Source organism: Oncorhynchus gorbuscha, linkage group LG07, assembly GCF_021184085.1.
Source record: "Oncorhynchus gorbuscha isolate QuinsamMale2020 ecotype Even-year linkage group LG07, OgorEven_v1.0, whole genome shotgun sequence".
In the NCBI taxonomy this organism is placed as follows: domain Eukaryota; kingdom Metazoa; phylum Chordata; class Actinopteri; order Salmoniformes; family Salmonidae; genus Oncorhynchus; species Oncorhynchus gorbuscha.
This window is the reverse complement of record NC_060179.1, coordinates 28,692,697-28,713,580: the sequence shown is the minus strand read 5'-3', so window position 1 is coordinate 28,713,580 and position 20,884 is coordinate 28,692,697. Positions and strand designations below refer to the sequence as shown.

Genomic DNA, 20,884 nt, shown 5'->3' with positions numbered 1-20,884 from the left:
ATGCATTATGTTAAGGCATATCGGAGTCCCACCATATCCGTTGATTCAGATCAACATGCTACATACATTTCTGTAATCTATCTTTCACTAGACTATAAATCCCAGCGCTAGCTAGCTGTACTTAAAACAATGCAATGTTGTACAGTACCACAGAGACCTGCCCCCCAGAGTCCCTAAGGGCCCTTAGCTTTGCAGGAAAATGGTCTACTGTGTTGGTGATCAATAGGTTCAGCTATTAAGAGTGTACAGTTTGATCCCTGTTACGAGGTGCTTCATGTCGAACAAAGGTCATGACAGAGGTGACCGCATTCATTTACTTTTTGCACGTGTCTGTCTGGCACGTGCACATGTAACTTTCTTCTGGTGTGTGTGTGTGCGCAGCACGTGCAGTGTGTGCATAAGGGGAGATTTGACGGAGGTTCTTCTCTGGAGGATGCGTCAGGGAGCAGGGGTCATGTACAGTCCAGAGAAAAAGAACTGGGAGGCTCGGGTTCAAGGACCGGGGAGGGTAGGGTTAACAGGGGTGCAAATGAGCTACGTCCGAAATGGCACTAGGGCTCCGGTCAAAAGTAGTGCCCTGCATAGGGAATAGGGTGCCATTTGGAATGCTGGCATGGTGCCCTGCAAGGACCGTTTTGGTTCTGGTCATAGATACAGACTGGGAAATCAATTTCAGTCTGTAGTGCATGTGCTTTGAAACAGCCTCAGCAGTGCTGCTCCGCTCCATCCTCCTGACCTGGACCTTTAATTGAAGCCTGGAGCTCACTTACTGAACAAGGCCAGCCTCCCCTACCTCTCTCAGGGGCCATTGGTAATCACAGCTGTGGCTGGCTGTGTTCCTTTCAGCTCAAGGAAAATTTGAGGTGATTGTATTTGAGGTAGTTGAACGGAATGATACGACCGCGTTGTTATGACATTGTCACTACACAACACAAAACCATTTTGTGGTGTTCAGCTCACACGGCTTGGTTACTGTCACGGGTGCAGTCAGCTATGTCATGTGCCACAAATGCCACCCTATTCCCTGTGAAGTGCACTACTTTTGACCAATAAGGCTCTGGCCAAACGTAGTGCACCGCACGTGGAATAGGCTGCCATTTAAGACATGTCAGGGTCTCCAACTAAGTCCCTCAGTTCACCTCTGAACTACAGGTCCTATTAGGGCTTTTACTGGTCTCCTACCTTGTCCTCAAGTGCCTTTGTGAAGAGTTGGATAGAATGGGGGCACTTCCTCTACGCAGGAGCTGAGAGCCTCTTCTCATCCTGATCTACCACTCTCAATCGCTCCTCCTCTCAACATGCGTGGCACTCTGTGCTTTAACGCGAGGCGGGCACTTTGGAAGGGGGTTTTATTCCTAGTTTCTCTGTTGCAAAGGGAACTCTGTGCCAGCGTTGCGTCACATCGAAATGCTCTTTGTGCTACATCAACTGTAAAAATAAATAAAAAAAATGTAAAAAGGGAAATGAGGCAACTATTTTAATTAATCAAACAGTTAATGAACCTATCAGCATTTTATGTTGTTAGTGAATTGTCGCGCATGTAGGTTTTCTCCTATTTCAGTCTGATTATTATTTTTTTACTGGAAGTACGTTTGAATAATTATGAATTAATTAGCTGAATTGGTGGAAGATTTGAAGTGGGTGGGATTTAGTACCACCTATCTCTTGCTCTTTTTTCCCCCCATCTACCTCCCACCATCACTCTCTCTAACCCTCTCACTCCTCTTCTTCTCACACTGGTGGTGATAGAGACTGTACTTACCCCTCTCATCCCATTGTTGCTCTGAAGGAGGGCCCTGTGACACCACCTACCACCAACTCCCGAGGCACACTGAGCTGCTTCTCCTCCACGTCAAATGCCACACAAGTCCCCCATCCTCCCCACCGCCACTTCCCCCCAGGATGGCACTACCCATGCCAGGAAATTCTGCAAAGCCCTTTCTGCATACGAATAGAGAATGAGGCACATTACAGTTGAATGCAGAAGCAAAGCTAAAGCGGAACAACGAAGACAATTAAGAAACTCCCCCCTCCACTTAAGACATAATACCCAAACCGAATTAATTTGGGAATTTCTTCTTCCATCCAGTGAACCAATCAGAGATGCATATTGCCAGGCATACAGGCCGGCCTTGAGAGGAGATCTTTTCATCCCGCGTTTAATTTCTTTATTTATTTCTTCTCTTCTTTCTTTAAAATGGGAAGAAAAATAGAGGAATTAGCCGTAACACTTTGTGGGCTAAACTGATTTCATATTTGCATCCAAAACCACAGTGTCAGTCTTTTGTTCTCTCTCTTCTCTCCCCCTCTTTCTAGCCTTTTCTTGGTTGGGATATTTGCATATGGAAGAACGATTCCAGATGTTTATTTTTAGGATACGGTTCAAGGACTTATAGCTCTCTATAACTAAGGGAAGAGGTTTGAAAGAGAGGCAGATTCAGAGGGGGAGAAAGAGCGAGAGAGAGAGAGAGTGGGGGAGTGGAGGAGAGAGAGAGAGTGATGGAGATGGAGAGGGGGCAGATTCGGAACGTGTTGCTGTTTTTTTATGCATGCATATCCGGGCAGATTCGGAACGTGTTGCTGTTTCTTTATGCATGCAGATCTGGGAAGATTCGGAACGTGTTGCTGTTTCTTTATGCGTGGAGATCTGGGCAGATTCGGAACGTGTTGCTGTTTCTTTATGCGTGCAGATCTGGGCAGATTCGGAACATGTTGCTGTTTCTTTATGCGTGCAGATCTGGGCAGATTCGGAACATGTTGCTGTTTCTTTATGCATGCAGATCTGGGAAGATTCGGAACGTGTTGCTGTTTCTTTATGCATGCAGATCTGGGCAGATTCGGAACGTGTTGCTGTTTCTTTATGCAGATCTGCAGATCTGGGCAGATTCGTGCAGATCGTGTTGCTGTTTCTTTATGCGTCTGGGCAGATCTGCTGTTTCTTTATGCAGATCTGGGCAGAACGTGTTGCTGTTTCAGATCTGGGCAGATTCGGAACGTGTTGCTGTTTCTTTATGCGTGCAGATCTGGGCAGATTCGGAACGTGTTGCTGTTTCTTTATGCGTGCAGATCTGGGCCTTTTGTTTCTTATGGAGTTTGAAGGAACAGAGTGAAAGAGCAGGTTGAGTATCTGCATCCTGCAGCCCTGCTACACTCCATCACACACACACACACACACACACACACACACACACACACACACACACACACACACACACACACACACACACACACACACACACACACACACACACACACACACACACACACACACACACACACACACACACACACACACACACACACACACACACACACACACACACACACACACACACACACACACACCTAGACTTACCCATTGGCAAAACAACATCGGATGAGATATGATATGCATACCTGCATGAATGAACAATTCTGTTTAAAACCAAGACGTACAGTACTGTAAACTCTGAGTAAGCAGCTTGAAATCCCATCTGGGACCTAGTACACTACCTCAAAGCATGTCTGCGTCCCAAATGGCACCCCGTTCCCTATATAGTGTACTTTGGAATGCAGATCATGCTCCTCATACATCAGTTCTGTTCCACTCTATAGATGATGGTGTTGCTAATGTGCTCATTACGTTACATTACATTACAGATGTGCTGAGTGTTCATCTACTGTAAGTTATCATGTGTTTGCAGGTGTTTTGTGGTAGGTGTTGTAGGCCTCTCTTATGGTGTCATTATCTCACCTAACACGCATGTCCCCCCGCCCTCTCTCCCTCTTTATCTTCCTGTCCTCTGCCTTCCCTTCACCTCCTCCCCCCTTCCTTAGTCCCTCACACAGGCCTGACCACTGCAGAGTACTACCACCAGATGGCTCTCCTGGCGGGCCACCGTAGCCCCTACACGGACCTCCTCCCCTCCGTGGCCTCCACAGCTGGAGCCACCAGCAGTGCCCTGCACATGGAATATCTGCAGGCCGTGGAGAGTAAGTCTGCCCTGAGCTCAACATACTGACCCAAACTTTCAAATTCAATGGCTGTTTGTGTGAGTGTGTGTGTGTGGGGGGGGTGGTCCTCTGTGTGTCTGTCTGTCTGTGTGTGTCTGAATATTGCAGATTGTGCAGGGAGAATAATACACCTATCTAGATCAATCTGTTTTAAATGGAGCAAAACAACAATCCTACCAAACGAGGAAGGAGTAGTAAGCGATTTTAAATTGACATGATTTAAATGAGCCATTGTCTTAATGTGCTGGGCTCAGGCCTGCCTGTGCAGAGGACTTATGCTAATGAGTTATTTTAAAGTGTAAATAGGAAATTAAAGGCACACTGAATCTTAGGGAAGGTCGGACAGCCTCACCCCTCTCCCTTTGATGAGAAGGTATTTAGTCAGCCAGCCGTCGCTTTCATGGAAATCCGGGGTGAATTCACCCCCCTATTCCTCCGAACAAACTAATTAAAACTAGCCAAACTTGCACGGCTATCAGAAAATTAATTGCTATTAACTGAGAATTGGAATGTCTCACCATTCATCATCACAGGGAGAAATCCTTTCTTCTGTGTCAACGTTTAAGATTAATAAGAGTGAAACAAAACAATTAGGACCACAGTTTCAAATGGGAGATGATGCCGTGGCTATGCTAGCTCTTCACTACTTCACAATCGCCTGTGATCATTGCCAGTAATAACTCGTTGTGTTTCAACAATGTGTGTTCCACACACACGCCAGGAAAATTAACACTTTAAAGCTCTTCCTTTGTGATATATAGATTTTAGAGGAGAAAAAAAGGCATATAGAGTGTGGCGTTATCATATCAAGAGGTTTTGGCTAATAATGGAGCCTAGTTGCGTCGAAGCTATCATAGTTTCAGTCAGTCTACTTCACATCAATGTAATTAGCTTAGGAGAGAGTCTGCTTAATGAAACAATGGTGCTGTCCTGGCTGTTTGGGGCTTCAATGGACCATTGTCACATGTTTTTACGCTCTAATTAGCTAGTGCTATTAGCTAGCTCTAATAGTTAGTGCTATGCTAACATCTGTATTTAAGCTGTATAATTAAAAAATTGGCAATTTTTCTATTGCAATAATTGGTTGTGTTTTTTACCTGAGGTAATTGTAAGCTTACTGATAAAAAGGTCCCATCCTGTCCTTCCAACCGCCCCATGAACCCTAAGAACGACAGTGCTTTATTTCATTCAATTCAGTTGAGGTAGTGGTCGGACAGGATAGCTGTGTTAGTTTTCATATTGCTGCTAATTTATGCCCATGATTTATCATGTAGGTTATGTCCAGCGTATTGTTTAGAGGAGGAGGAGAGGAGATGGGGAAAGGAGAGGTGTTGTGAGAGGGCCAGAGGCCTCTTAGGTGGCCCTATTTTGGGGGTTTTGGGCTCCAAGCTCATGGTTTATTTTTACTGCCGTCAGTCAGTCTAGCCTGTCTGGCCCCTCCCTCTCCCGTCCGTGTGAATTAATGACGCTGTGCCTAACCAGCCGACCCATCCATAAATCACGGGGAAATTAGAGGGACACTCCGGCTACCCCGCTACGGGCCACGACGCTCCCCTCTCCCTCTCTTCTACCTCTCCCTCTCCTCTCCTCCTGGTTGGGCCATTTATCATGTGGCTGCAGCATTAATAAACACAACTCCCAGGAGGCCCATGCTGTGATGGGACAGCCCCCCTCCTCTACCCCCTCCGCGGTTCATTCCCCCCCTCCCCATCCTAACTCACCACAGGTGGAGGCAGTCCCTCACCCGTGGACGAGGGGCGTAGTTTTTAGGAGGTTTGTTACAGAGAGATGTATGGGGGATATGGTTTGTGAGAGCGTGCCACAAGTCGACCAGGGGGTAGGAGTTTGACTGAGGAGTGTGGCAATCGGAGGTTCACTAGAGTCAGTGTTTGCGTGAATACAGCTGGATTTCCGAGGAACAAATTCCTCAAGTGACGAACACATTTTCTGAGATGTATTGTTGTCAGAGATTGTGTGTATGTATGTATGTGCGGGGGGGTGGGGGTGGGGGGGGGGGTTGTGTGTTTGTATATGTGAGTGTGTGCCTCAAACCTCCATCTCTGAAACGTCAAAGAGACAGAGGCAGGTTTTTATAGAGGCCAGAGCAGAGACAATGTAGAGAGGTTCCTCTCTCCTCTTCCTGGGGCTCCATGCTCTAAATGCAGGCCTACGTATGCCAGAAACTTCACCACACACACACAGTCAGACACAGACGCGCAGACACACACACACACACGTATATGTACAACTGATTTCCATGTGAATGGATGCCTCTGTAATCGCTGGATGTGTCAGGCGAGAGCGAGCGTTTGAATTTGAGGGGGGGAAGGATGGAAGGAGCGAGAGAGGGAGGAAGGGAGTGAGTACAGGGTAAGCTGGTTTTGTTTGCCCACGACAAAATAGAAAAGGGAAAACAGCTGAAATGTTTTTCTCTACCGAGTCTGAGTCACAAAGTCATTGTGTCAGCTCACGCACAAAGCACAACATCCCCGCAGTGTCTTCTCCCTCTGGTTTCCCCTACCTCCTCTTCTTTACTTCTCCCTCTGGTTTCTCCTCCCTCCGCTTCTTTACTTCTCCCTCTGGTTTCTCCTCCCTCCGCTTCTTTACTTCTCCCCCTGGTTTCTCCTCCCTCCGCTTCTTTACTTCTCCCCCTGGTTTCTCCTCCCTCCTCTTCTTTACTTCTCCCCCTGGTTTCTCCTCCCTCCGCTTCTTTACTTCTCCCCCTGGTTTCTCCTCCCTCCGCTTCTTTACTTCTCCCTCTGGTTTCTCCTCCCTCCGCTTCTTTACTTCTCCCCTGGTTTCTCCTCCCTCCGCTTCTTTACTTCTCCCCCTGGTTTCTCCTCCCTCCGCTTCTTTACTTCTCCCCTGGTTTCTCCTCCCTCCGCTTCTTTACTTCTCCCTCTGGTTTCTCCTCCCTCCGCTTCTTTACTTCTCCCCTGGTTTCTCCTCCCTCCGCTTCTTTACTTCTCCCTCTGGTTTCTCCTCCCTCCGCTTCTTTACTTCTCCCTCTGGTTTCTCCTCCCTCCGCTTCTTTACTTCTCCCTCTGGTTTCTCCTCCCTCCGCTTCTTTACTTCTCCCCCTGATTTCTCCTCCCTCCGCTTCTTTACTTCTCCCCCTGGTTTCTCCTCCCTCCGCTTCTTTACTTCTCCCCCTGGTTTCTCCTCCCTCCGCTTCTTTACTTCTCCCCCTGGTTTCTCCTCCCTCCGCTTCTTTACTTCTCCCCCTGGTTTCTCCTCCCTCCGCTTCTTTACTTCTCCCTCTGGTTTTCCCTGTCTTGTTTGTGACATCTCCGAGTGAAAATACAACAAAAGTAATTTCTTAATCTGTACATGCGGCTCATTGTGTGTGGAGAGAGAGAGAGAGCAATGGAGAAAGGCAGCGTTGTTGGCTGCTTGGTACCTTTTCAAAGCCACTCATAGTAATTCCATTCAACATTGACTGCATTTGAGTACTTGATTGACATAACCCAGTCAGTAAAGAGCTTTGACATAAAAGGCATCCCTGTGTTGTCTCATATGAAGTTCATCCATTGTCAGTTGCACACTTTCATTCAAAATAGCCTTTTGTGAGATAACCTTTTGTTTGTTGATTGGATTGAATTAGGTATGTCTCAGTCAGTGAAGCGCAGTCTATGGCCCCTCTATGTTTGTCTGTGGTTAAAGCCAAAGTAGGCTACAATGCTATAAAAACACTCAATAAGACAAGCCAACAAATAAACATACAAAACCCGTATATGATAAAACACAACATATGAATTAATCTCTCTCTATCACCTAGTAAGTTTCTAGCCAAAGAGGTTCTGTGGACTGCAGCTTCTTTGGGTCTAATGTCTCTACTCTACTGCTGTCCTCTCCTTCAGGCTCTCGGTTCCCCAGCCCCAGACTGACAGCGAGGCCCAGTCGGAAGCGGGCCCTGCCAATCTCTCCACTGTCGGAGCACAGCTTCGACCTGCAGACCATGATCCGCAGCTCGCCAAACTCCCTGGTCACCATCCTCAACAACTCCCGCTCCAGCTCCTCCACCAATGGCTCTTACGGACACCTCTCTGCCGGGGCCATCAGGTACGGGATAAGGGCTGCAAAATTTCAGTAACTTTCCCCCAAATTCCCAGTTTTTCCAGAAATTCTGGTTGGAGGATTCCCGGATTTCCTGCTTATTTTAGCGATTTCTGAAAAACCTGAAGATTTTGGGAAAGTTGGGTACAGGATGAATAAAAAAGGGCCAACATCGTGCACAAACATATCTTTCGGTCACTCTGGAGGACTGTGGGTACGGGGATGGAGGGCCTAGGGCAGAGCCTATGTTTGTGTGGGATGTTGTTATAGTGTAGGCGGGGTGGGGGGGAGGGGGGGGTGTATTAGGATGTGGTGGACCAGTGAGGTTTCCCAAGGAAACGCAAACAACATGGGAGGAGGGCTGGCTTAGAGTCAATAAAGTTGGCTATACAGCACGGACTGATTTGTCACCAGGCTACTGTGTGTGCGTGTGTCTCCTCTGCCGCCCCATCTCCTGGTGGGCCTTGTTCACCTATTTACCCAGTCTCCCTGGAGGCATGTGTCAGTCATCCACACACCCTCCCAAACACCACCCCCCCTGATACACACTATCACCGAAATGACAGAGATAGAAAAAGAGAGAGGGAAATCCATACCCGGAGCCATTGATCAGCGATCTGAAAGGAGAACCTGATCAATCACAAGCCACTGTGGCCCATGTGACAGGGCCAATGATAGGGCCCCCAGACTGATGAGTGATATGACAAGCGGATGGGCCCCCAAATGCGTCTCGGCCCATTGATTTCCACTCGGTGCCTGTAATAAGCTCAGCAGACATATGGGTCCGGGCTGAGAGGCTGAGAACAGGCGTCAGGCAGGCAGAATGAATGGAGGCCCATCACGCGTGACTGCGATTGAACCATAGAGACTTGTGTTTACCTGGCGCTACCTCTGTTTATAGAGAGAGCTCTTACAGTACGGTGGGCGGTTTGGATTCCGTTTTAATCTATGGTGTATGTAAACACCCTAACTTAAATGTAGACCGATGGGGAAGGAAGGGTACCCGTGATCTAGGTCTTTTAGAGTAGGGGAAAGCTAGCATGCAGACTGTGCAATGTGAAGGGACTGTAGTTATAGACTAGGCCTGATTATACTGTTGAGTTTGTACACAGTGGAGAGATGATGTAGTTTAACTAAGGTTGCATATTTCTAAGGTTCCCTACATTTTTATCCTTCTGATTCTGGGAATCCGCAAATAGGGATTTCCAGAAAACCTTAGAATTTGGGGATTTAATTTTTTTTTTTACATTATTTGTTTACCTTGATTTTACCAGGCAGGTCAATTAAGAACAAATTCTTATTTACGATGACGGCCTGGCAAGGGACCACAACGGTAATTCACGGTGCTAACAAGCTGAACATTCATTGCCAGGGATCTGACTTGGGCCCTGTGGTTCCAGTGTTACAACAACTCCTGTCAGATTGTCCTCAGGGATGAGGAGCTAGCCAAAAAAATATATATTTATTCACTCTCTCCCTTTTGTTTCCCCCTCATTTTTCCTCGGTGCCATTTCAAATACATCCGAATGTATTTTCATAGAGGTAGAGTAAATATTGATAATGGGAAAGGTTGTTTAAAAAAAAAAATCCAGCACCTGCACAAAGTCTTGTTGTATGTTTCTCGTCAACTAAATACTAATCATGATATTGTTTCCCTCCAGTCCGGCTTTGAGTTTCGCTTACCCTCCCACCCCAGTGGCACTTCAGATGCACCAGCAGCTGCTTGGTCGGCAACCAGGGATTGTGGGTTCTGCATTCGGCCACAGTCCGCCCCTCATCCACCCCTCCCCGGCCTTCGCCACCCAGCGTCCAGTCCCGGGCATCCCTCCCCCTGGCCTGACCCCCAGCGAACGCTCCGTCATCTCCAATGACTCCTCTCAGGTGAGAGACTTCTCCCTCCACTGCGGCAGAAGCCTCTGCGATTCATCATCACAGGTAATAGATAGATAGCGCTGCCATGTGCTAGCCGCGCGCTAGCAGTGTTCCGGGTAGCCTAAACAGGTACAAGGCACAGACAGGAAGAAGTAGAAGCAGGCCACTCCGCACTCTGGCCTCATGGGAGTGGGGGTCCCCTGGATGTGTTGTTTTGGACTGGGAACGTTGTTTCCGGAACGTTCTGTTTCACGTGAGAAACAACAAGGGCCTTGTTAGCATAGGATCCCATCACTGACACCATTAATCACACAGGAGGAATACAAGGATTAAAACTGGAATATTGACATGGATGGATGGATCCCACGGTGTTTCCCTTTACCACTCTCCATTCCTAATGTACGTGGGGGCTTGCATTTCAAGCAAATATTCAATTATTCCTCTTTATTTATACCTTCCAATTTATTTTTATTTTTTTCAAAATGGCATCTGGTACGTTCTTCACCCTCTGAGGTGCCTAGTTGTGTTAGAGAACTATATAAATAATCTTCTGAAACCTTTCCACCATTCTGTCCAACCCTGGGGAAACAACCAGGATCACATACCACCTTGCATTTCATATACTACCAATTTAATTTATTCTATTTCTCCAAATGCAATTACACTGTATCTATTAGTAGGATCCCAGTGACTCTAGTGTCAAGATGTCTCACTGTTAAATGGAAATGACATTCCATATTCCCGGAGTAAACATTCTAACTAAGAAGTCTAATTGCACAGACACGAGCCAAGGAATCTTTCCAGGCCAGTTCAGCTTTCCTTTTTCCTTTTTTAAAATGTATTTCTGTCTCGCCTGCCTTGCAACAGGGAACTCCCCTTTGGCTCTCAGGGCCAGTCGGGCCAGAGTCAGGTCATCCAAAGGTGAAGCCGGATAGACGACCCCTGTATAAAAACTTTGGCTTATTAAATTGCCTCAAATGTAATAGTCAACAAGCTGCGTTATGCTCCCTTTTAGTAGGATAAACTAGATCCCTTGGAACAGTATCAAGCAGAATGTAATCACACAATTGCATGTAAATGTTCATTTATGCTCATCATTTATGGTCATTCGATCATAAAGGATGCTGAAGTGAAGTTATTGTGGTTTGTTCCTACAGACCAAACCCACTAGCGAGTCAGCGGTGAGCAGCACTGGGGACCCCATGCACCACAAACGCTCCAAGATCAAACCGGACGAGGAGCTACTCAGCCCAGGGGCCGTATGTTGCCAGGTGAATCTAACTGCTCCACCATTTATCGTGCAGTCCAATGAACAGGTACTCTTACGCAGTATTAGAAAAACGGGGTATGCTTATGGTATTATATGCTACAAGACGAGATGAGGATAATGAACAGAACTGATGGTTTACTGCGTCGGCAGCCGTAGAATAGGATGTGTACGCTTGTACTGTTCAATTCTGTTCACACAGCGCATAAACGGGCGTGCACACATACACACACTCAGTCATTCACTCAGACGGAGAGCTTTGGGGACAATTATGTGACGTACTGTAAAACTATTTATTTATTTGCCTGTTTCATTCGGCTGCTTGTTCGAGCTACCGCCTCAGAAGCGATAAGCCACATTGATCTTGGCGACACCAGAAGGAAATTGTTTTTCCTTTTAATCAGATGCTTAAGTGAATGGGGGGAAAATGAAAGAGAAATTAGACTGCATGTTTTCTAAAGGGCTCTCTGTGCGCTTGTGTCTGCAATGAGGCCTCTAAAGTGACTCTGTGCGCGTACAATAGAAGCAAGCCTGTAGACTCAGAGATCCACATTCGGTGAATGAAACTCTTTTCTCTGTTCTCTCTCACACACTCTCTGTTTCTCTCCATCTCTCTCTGCCTTCCCCTGCCGTTGCAGGTCGGTACTAGCAGTAGGCCGAGGTGATTTTTACGAACCAGAACTTTGCCAGAGAAAAGCCTTGTACACCCTAGGCTCCCGTGTTGCAGTCTCCAGTACTCTCCAGGCTGCCCAGTCATGTAATGTTAACGGTGACAGTGAAATATGTCTTGACTAATGGAGCAACCTTGAGCAGGAAGTTAGGGTTAGATTCCTGAAATACTCGGCTCAGACCTGTCATAGCTCAACTCCCAACACAGAGCGGAGCTTTCAGTACTACATTTCCGCTCCCAGACTGACGTTTTACTCCCTGTGTGCTGAACAAGGCCAGATTCACACGATTACACCTGTGGAAACGCGTAACAGAATCAGCCTGGTTGGTTAGGGGAGGGTAGAGTAGGGGGAGAGAATGTTTTGGTTGTGACTGTGGACTTGACTGTAAGGAGGTCTGTGAAAAGCATGTGTAACCACAGCCTTTTACGTAAACATATATATTTATTTCAGCCCGATAAGTTCCGAGCTGACACGGTCTTACTTACTGTATGCAATATTATACAATATACTTACTGTATGCAAAAATTTCAATTTCGGTTGTCCTCTGCGCTCTAACTCTTCTCTAGTGTCTCAATGGTTAACCTCTTGGACAACCAGGTACATTTTGTAACAACTCTCCGGTTGTTCTCACCTGACAAAATAGAGGTGGCAGGTTAAAAAAGGAATACGTTGCCTGTCAGTGAAGTGTCTTTTGATTTAGATTTATTAGCATCCCCATTAGCCGACGCCGAAGGCGACAGCTCGTCTTACTGGGGTCCGACACATAACGAAAAAGACATTACAGACAAAGGATTTTATAATTGACATACATTTAAAAACGTGAACATGTAGTGTGTGTCCATCTATCAGTTACACATACCTGTCGGTACATACACACAACAAGTAGGTCATACACTTTATTTGTTTTTTGAAACCAGGTTTGCTGTTCACTTGTGCTACATAAGATGGAAGGGAGTTCCATGCACCCATGGCTGTGTATAATACTGTACCTTTCCTTGAATTTGTTCTGGACCTGGGGACTGAGAAAAGACCTGGTCTGGTGGGGTAATTGTGTGTCAGTGCTGTGTGTACTTTTACTATGCAAAACAATTTGGAATTTCCAACACATACAAATAAGTGATTCAGTCAGTCTTTCCTCAACTCTCAGACAAGATAGATTGGCATGCATAGTATTAATATTAGCCCTCTGATTACAATGAAGAGCAAGATGTGCCGCTCTGTCCTGAGCCAGTTGCATCTTAACTAGGTCGTTCTTTGCAGCACATGACCATTTGACTGGACAATAATCAAGATAAGATAAAAGTAGAGCCTGCAGGACTTGCTTTGTGGACTGTGGTGTCAAAAAAGCAGAGCATCTCTTTATTACGGATGGACTTCTGCCCATCTTCACAACCATTTAATCCACACCACTCATTTACAGATTCAGCTGAGGTCTAGAATTTAGGGAACGATTTGTACCAAATACATGCTCTTAGTTTTAGAGATGTTCAGGACCAGTTTATTACTGAATGTCTATTCCAAAGCTGACTGCAACTATTTTCCGTTCAGTGACTTCATCAGCTGTGGTTTCTGATGCATATATGGTTGACTCATCATCATACATGGACACACATGCTGTGTTTAATGCAGATGGCAAGTCAGAGGTAACAAATAGAAAAGAGTAGAGGGCCTAGAGAGCTGCCCTGCAGTACACCACACTTTACATATTTGACATTAGAGTGGCTTCTATTAAATAAAATCCTCTGAGTTCAATTGGATAGATAGCTCTGAATCCTCAATATGGCAGAAGTTGAAAAGCCATAACACATACTTTTTTCTTAATAACAGGTTATGGTCAATAATATCAAAGGCTGCACTAAAATCTAACAGTGCAGCTCCAACAATCTTCTTATTATCAATTTCTTTCAACCAATCATCAGTCATTTGTGTCAGTGCAGTAAATGTTGAATTCCCTTCTCTAAAAATCTGAAAGTCAGTTGTTAATTTGTTTACAGAGAAATAACATTGTATTTGGTCAAACACTATTTTCCCCAAAATTTTCTAAGAGCTAGAAAATTAGAACCTGTTAAGGACACTTTACCACTCTTGGGTATTGGAATGACTTTGGCTTTCCTCCAAGTCTGAGGACAAAGACTTTCCTCTAGGCTTAAATATATAACAGATAGGAGTGGCTATAGAGTCATCCTTAGTAGCTTTCCATCTAAGTTGTCAATGCCAGGTTTGTCATTATTGATTGATATCAATCATTTCCCCACCTCTCCCAAACGTACTTTACAAAATTCAAACTTACAATGCTATTCTTTCATTATTAGTTTTTTATGCATGAGGTATGATTGCTCACTGTTCGTTGTTGTCACTTCCTGTCTAAGCATACCCACTTTGCCATTGAAGTAATCATTAAAATAATTGACATCAAATGGTTTTGTGATGAATGATTCGATGAAAGATGGATTTGAAGGGGCCTTTCTGCCCATAATTTCAGTTATAGTACTCCAAAGTTTTTCTCTATCATTCTTTATATCATTGATCTTGACTTCATAATACAGTTTCTCCTTATTTTTGTTGAGTTTAGTCACATAATTTCTCAATTTGCAGTACGTCAGCCAGTCAGATGTGCAGCCAGATTTATTAGCCACTCCTTTTGCCCCATCTCTTTCAACCATACAGTTTTTAATTTCCTCATCAATCCATGGAGCTTTAACAGTTCTAACAGGCCGTTTCTTAACAGCCGCATGTTTATCAATAATTGGAAGAAGTAATGTAATAAATTCCTCAAGTACAGCGTCTGGATACTCTTTGTTAATCACAACCGATCAACAAATATTTGACATCATCCAAATAAGAGTCACAGCAAAATATTTAGCATAATCTCTTATACACTATTTTAGGCCCCGTTTTTGGAACTTTGGCTTTCCTGGACAAAGCCACTATATAGTGATCACTGCATCCAATGGGTACGGATACAGGTTTAGATCAAAGTTCTACAGAATTAGTAAAAATGTGATCAATACATGTGGATTATTTTGTTCCTGTGTTTATAGACACGCTGGTAGGTTGATTAATAATCTGAACCAGATTACAGGTACTGGTTACAGTGAGAAGCTTCCTCTTAAGTGGATAGCTTGATGAAACCAGTCAATATTCAGGTCCTCAAGAAATTAGATCTCTCTGTTTACATCACATACACTATCAAGCAATTCACACATATTATTTAGACACTGACTGTTAGCACTTGGTGGCCTACAGCAACACCACAAAATAAAAAGCTTTAGATATGCAAGGTGAACCTGCAATCACAACACTTCAATAACACTTGACATAAGATCTTCTCTAAGCATTACAGGGATATGGCTCTGAATATATACAGCAACACCTCCCCCATAAGCATTCTTCTATAGATGTTATATCCTTGTATTGCTACTGTTGTATCTTCAAAGAAATGATCTGAGTATCAGAAATGGCTAATATATGAATGTTATCTGATGTTACGAAGTTATTGATTTCACGAACCGTATTTCGCTACATAAAATATGGGCTATTTTCAGCCCTTTACTGGGTATCTTATCAGAGATAGACATAATATGGAAAAGCGCAAACCAAGCAAGAGAAACGTACATACATTCAGTAGTCCATTAATCAGTGTGTGTGTGTGTGTGTGTGTGTGTGTGTGTGTGTGTGTGTGTGTGTGTGTGTGTGTGTGTGTGTGTGTGTGTGTGTGTGTGTGTGTGTGTGTGTGTGTGTGTGTGTGTGTGTGTGTGTGTGTGTGTGTGTGTGTGTGTGTGTGTGTGTGTGTGTGTGTGTGCTGTGGGGCTGAAACTACAAACCCATAGGCTTGGCACTCTCATCCCTTCCAGGCTTTTGGGAGGGAGGGTGGACAATGAGCCTGTCTCTGGCAGCTTTCATGGCTGGGATAAGTTATTTCCTCTTCTGGCGCACAGCTTCAGGATTGTCCTTGTTGAGGAAGATGCACATTCCTCTCAAGTTCTTGGCTCTTCCCAGAACAGTTACCTTGTCCTTGAACCTCAGGAACTTGACCACTATCGGAATGGGCCTGTTATCTGGGCCGGTGGTTATCTGGGCCGTTTTCCAGTCCTGTGGGCGCGTTCCACCTCAATCATCCTGTGGTCTCATGTGGAGATTGTGCATTCCCATCCACAACAATGTTGTTCCGCCTTGATTGTCCCTTGAGATAATGTGATTTCTCCGTCATTGTGAACATGGATTCCCATACAGAACTGATGTCCTCTCGTAATGACTTACACCTTGCCGTTCTCCTGTTTAAACTCATCAAGCTGAGCCTGGGAGGACTTTGTTCAGGTCCTGGACTTCTCTGGTCAGGTCATCCATTATTTTATTCGTTGACTCCACCAGAATTTAGACACAACACACAACAGCTATTTTCTTGTTGTTGTAACAACTGTTTGTAGAACTCTTTTTGTTAGTTTAAAAGATCCTTCGCCTGTGATACAGAGACACCACTGTCCTCAACGTTACTCCCGTCCGGCTTTGGTCTTTGTCATAGTAGCAACGTATGTTACGCCGTTACTCCTAGCAGTTCCAGACAGGGCAGGTCACAGGGAAGTTTGAAAACAACAACAACAAACATCGGGGATCTCGACAGCCACAATGGCTAAACGCATCACAGGCTGCGTTCTAAACCTCAAGGAAAACCCCACTAGCTTGATAGGCAGCTAGGCTAGACCCAGCCTTGGTCAGCAGGATCACTGGACAGATAGTGGCGGTCCCAGCAACTGATGCCAACCGTGTCGCTGTAGCTAGCTAGGAACCAAACTTTTTCAATAGACTTTAAAAACATTTTTTTTCTCTCATTTTATTCAACTGTTACAATGCACCTGCAAAAAAGAAAAAAAGCTCAGATGTGCGAGTGCCTTTGGAATTTTAAAACTTTCCAAAACAAATTACTTTCGAAAACAACAATCCGAGCTCTCCCTCGTTCCACGTTCAACAAGAAGTGACGCGAGTGGGGAAATCTGTTCTCGTTGTAACACGATCAGTGTTTGGTTATTGTAACACGGTTAGTGTTGGGTCACTACTGTAAAACAGTCCGTTTTGGGTCCTCTTTTGTAACTCTGTTGTGTTTCTGTACTGTAGGACCATCCTGATGGGATGACTCTTGTGAAGGAGGAAGGGGACAAGGACGACAGCAAGCAGGAGCCAGAGGTGGTGTACGAGACCAACTGCCACTGGGAGAGCTGCCACCGGGAGTTTGACACCCAGGAGCAGCTAGTACATGTGAGTACCTGGTCATTCAGTATTGAAGCCTTCAATTCTATGGCGAGACTATGGCGTCTGGTTTTGCGATACAAACTCTGTCAATTTCAAGTTCAAAACGTTATGACACATTTAGAATGCAGATACTGTGCAAATAATAGAGCAGTAAGTAGGACACCCGGTTTAGAAGTGCATTTTAGGAGCCCCCTCCTCCAAGTCAACTGGTCCTATAGTTCTCCTGGACTTCTGTCCCCAGTCATAACACCCTCTCCACATTCTGGTCCAGCAGCCTCCCCCTGTATGTCACCATGTTCAGTGTTCAGTGCAGTGTTCTGCAGCCTACAGGCGTTGAGTAATGCCCTTGCCGGATTCCAGATTGGTTTCGGGGACGATGGTTAATGGGCTCAAAGGCTGCCGAGCACGTCTCTGTTGTGCTACGACACTAACTGATTTGGCCGGCACTGACTAGACTAAATCCTGCACAACCAGGCCGTGAGCCTCCACTGTTCTGTACTGTCTACACGTCTGTACCGTATTGACTGTAATATACTCCCCCCATCTGTCATACAGCTCCTCACACTGCCCAGGACTCTCATCCTGTAGAGCCTGAGGGCCTATTCTTAACCCAACTATTCATGATATTGCTGATGCCGTTGGTGTTGGTCTGGTGTCCCCTGTGACCCGGCTGTGTGCTACTTACCACTAGGCCCACTGAGAGGGGAGATTTGACTTCACTCTCAGTGTTTGATACATGAGAGCTGGAGCTGAGGGGCTGATGGTGAGAAGGAAGCCACCGTGGTGTCCCTTTTAACTACATGTATCTTCAAGCGCGCACACACACACACACACACACACACACACACACACACACACACACACACACACACACACACACACACACACACACACACACACACACACACACACACACACACACACACACACACACACACACACACACACACACACACACACCAACCACCCCCATCAGCACACATCTGATAGATAGCTCCCCAGCTCTCCACGGCTGTCTATCCCGGCGTCTGACATTGCAATCCGCGGCCGCGGCGGTAACCCCTATCTATAATTGATATCCTCAGCGCGGAATGGGCTGCCTCCCGCGTTTGAAGGGCTCTGCTCAAAGGTTGAGGATCTTGACAAGTTCTTGCCCCTGTTTCCGGGGGGCAGGGCGATTTGGGCCGGGGTGAGGGCGGTGCATCATACTGGGTAAGAGCTTGTTCACTCTCCTTTTAGTTCCACTGGGTGAACATCTGTTTTACCCTAACAATGTCCACTCTCCACACACTAACTACCCTGACCTCGCGTAGGTTTCACTGCTGTGCATCTGAGAAGAGATACTGCTCCATGTCAGGAAATAGTCAACACGTCCTCATTGTCTTTTCCCCTTGCAAGTTCACTCAGAATAGTTTTTTTCTCTCTCCGACATTGTATTTTATTTCTCATTTTATGTGCCCATGCAGATAGAGTTAGCCGGGACTAATGAAACTATTTGCCTAGCGAACCCCTCCCCTCAAATTCAGCAAGCGGGGGAGAAAACCCTCTTATCTCCACCCCTCCCCCTCCTCACCCCCACCCCCTTCAGTAATAGGATAAGTATAGTATTTGGACCACAGTGTCTCTCCTCTAATGCTGGGGGGTCCATACAGCCAAACAATGGGATATCCCTTCCCCCTTTATTTAAGCTCATTTTATAGAATGATTATGGAGAGAAATAATAGAATATGCCTCCAGCCTGGCTTTGATTGGTAGTGTGAGGTAAAGTTAACGACATAGTTTTCAGTTCTGATACATTTGGAATTGTTTGATTGTTTTCAATCGATTGTTCTTTGTCAATAGTCTGATATTAGGTAAAAACTCTAAATTAAACTGCTATCTGAAGCAAGTGAGGCAAGTTATACACTTCAAAACTACTATTTGAAGTGTTAAAAAAAGTGATGGTTACGAAGATGAAGATGAATTGGAATTCAAATCCGCCGTACGCCACCCTCATTGCTTTCCACCTTGGTTCAAAAGCGGCTCCTGTCGCGCTCCTGATGCACATTTTTACACTCTACAAATGCACTGGCGCCAGGACACGCTGTGCCCGTTCCTTTATCATCCGCGTTTAAGCGCTCTCGGTGCCGCTGATAAGATAAACATCGCATCTACGCAATTTAGCTCACTTATCTGGCCTACCCAGTCAGCAAAAGCGAGGCGGGTGTCAATTTTCAGTTGCTGTATTTATTTAATTTCTTTCTCCCTCCCTCTCTCTCTCTCTATCACTTATTTCAACTCTGCCTCTCAACATCGACCTCCCTTCCCCCACTTCACCCTCCTAAAACTCCAATACCTTTTTTAGCATCACTCTCACGCTCCCGCTCGTCTTCTCTCCTGTTCCTCTGTACCCTCCGAGGGAGCACTTTTAAAGATAAGCAGTTGGTGCTGGATTCTTTAATGTCTCTGTCTGAGATGTTTGGGGGGTTTTGAACTGGGGTGTCTTTGGAGAGATGTTGCAGAGTCTAAACGGGTGGGGGGGGTTCAGAAAGGGTCTCAAATGGGGTGACCCTGAGCTGGGTTGTGTGTGTACCTGCATGTTGAAAGTAGCAGTCAACTTCGACCCCCCCCTATTCTGGGTCATCTCCCTAGGTGGCGTTGTAATGCCCTTGCTCTTAGATGGAGATGGCATGATGTTAGCGTTAGCTCCCTTGTTAGCTCCCCCAGTATACAACCATGCTATAAGGCGGTGGTTGCAGCCTGCGTGCCTCCCCGGTGTTGAGGGGAGATAAAGTTGGGCTCAGTCAGAATGCGGCCCCCTCTCCGCCTGCTGGCGCAGCCCTTTAATTGGTAAAATGCAGATTCTTTTTTGATCAGGAGAAGGATTAGGCACCTTATCTGTCTGGAGTATCTTACTCCAAGATGAAAAGGCTGTGCTGAATTACACATGCCAGTTCTAAACCCCCCCCTCCCTCCTCCACTCCCTCACTCCCTCCCTCCTTCCCTCCATATCCCTCCCTCCCTTGCCTCTTTTTCCCAATTTTTTCTTTCTTTGCACAAAGCACTTCAGCAATTGACATCACAAAAGAGCATATGATTTATTAGGCTCAGTTTGATAAAGCTAAACGGTGTTGCGGGTCCCACAGCTTAGTGAAATTGCCTTGTAAACAGGCCCTATTTTCATGCACGCTTGCATTCTAATGTATGTCCCAGAAAGAGTTTGATAAGGATGCACTGTAGATGGATTTTGAAGTGGTTGGGGAAAATGGAGGAAAGTGGTTAAGTATTGATGGGATTCTGTGTATCTGGTGTGTTTATGTGTATGCATGTGTAGCTATAATACATGCACAGCACATTCTCCAGAGTTAAATCAACACCAAGTGTTTAACACTGAAAGTGTGGACCCGTATAGACACTGGAACAGTGTTACATTAACACTTTCCTTAGTATAATGCCTTATTTGCATATTTCCCATGGTGCCTTGCCTTTCAAGTGACTTGTAGAGATACCACCATCCATTTTCAGTCCTTTGGAATTCACCAAGATCCTAAGCGAGTATGTTAACATTAAAATGTAATTCTTTAACACAATACAATATGTATTTTATAAGGCCTTATTTTGAGGGCCTAGATTTACCCTAATACAGTGGCCTAAAATGCATGGTTTACAGGCCACAGCAGGCCTGCAAGTCACATTATACTGGCTTGCAAAGTGACGTGTAAATCCTATTGGAATCTAGTGATGTTTACGTTTGATACTGGAGCTCTGAGACATGCGTCGAAATGGCTAAGTAGCTAAC

The 20,884-nt window shown here is 45.5% G+C and overlaps 1 protein-coding gene across 3 annotated transcripts in view; it reads left to right on the top strand.

Annotated features, from left to right (window-relative positions):
* LOC124039742 (transcriptional activator GLI3-like) overlaps positions 1-20,884 on the top strand; it is a 146,384-nt gene that overhangs the window by 111,806 nt on the left and 13,694 nt on the right. For 2 of the 3 annotated variants that reach the window (XM_046356041.1, XM_046356040.1), the window contains exons 6-10: positions 3,817-3,972; positions 7,854-8,055; positions 9,711-9,930; positions 11,079-11,192; positions 16,972-17,112. In XM_046356041.1, coding sequence (XP_046211997.1) covers positions 3,817-3,972; positions 7,854-8,055; positions 9,711-9,930; positions 11,079-11,192; positions 16,972-17,112 — 833 coding nt within the window. The remainder of the gene's footprint in view (positions 1-3,816; positions 3,973-7,853; positions 8,056-9,710; positions 9,931-11,078; positions 11,193-16,971; positions 17,113-20,884) is intronic. The other variant, XM_046356042.1, reaches the window with a different exon arrangement.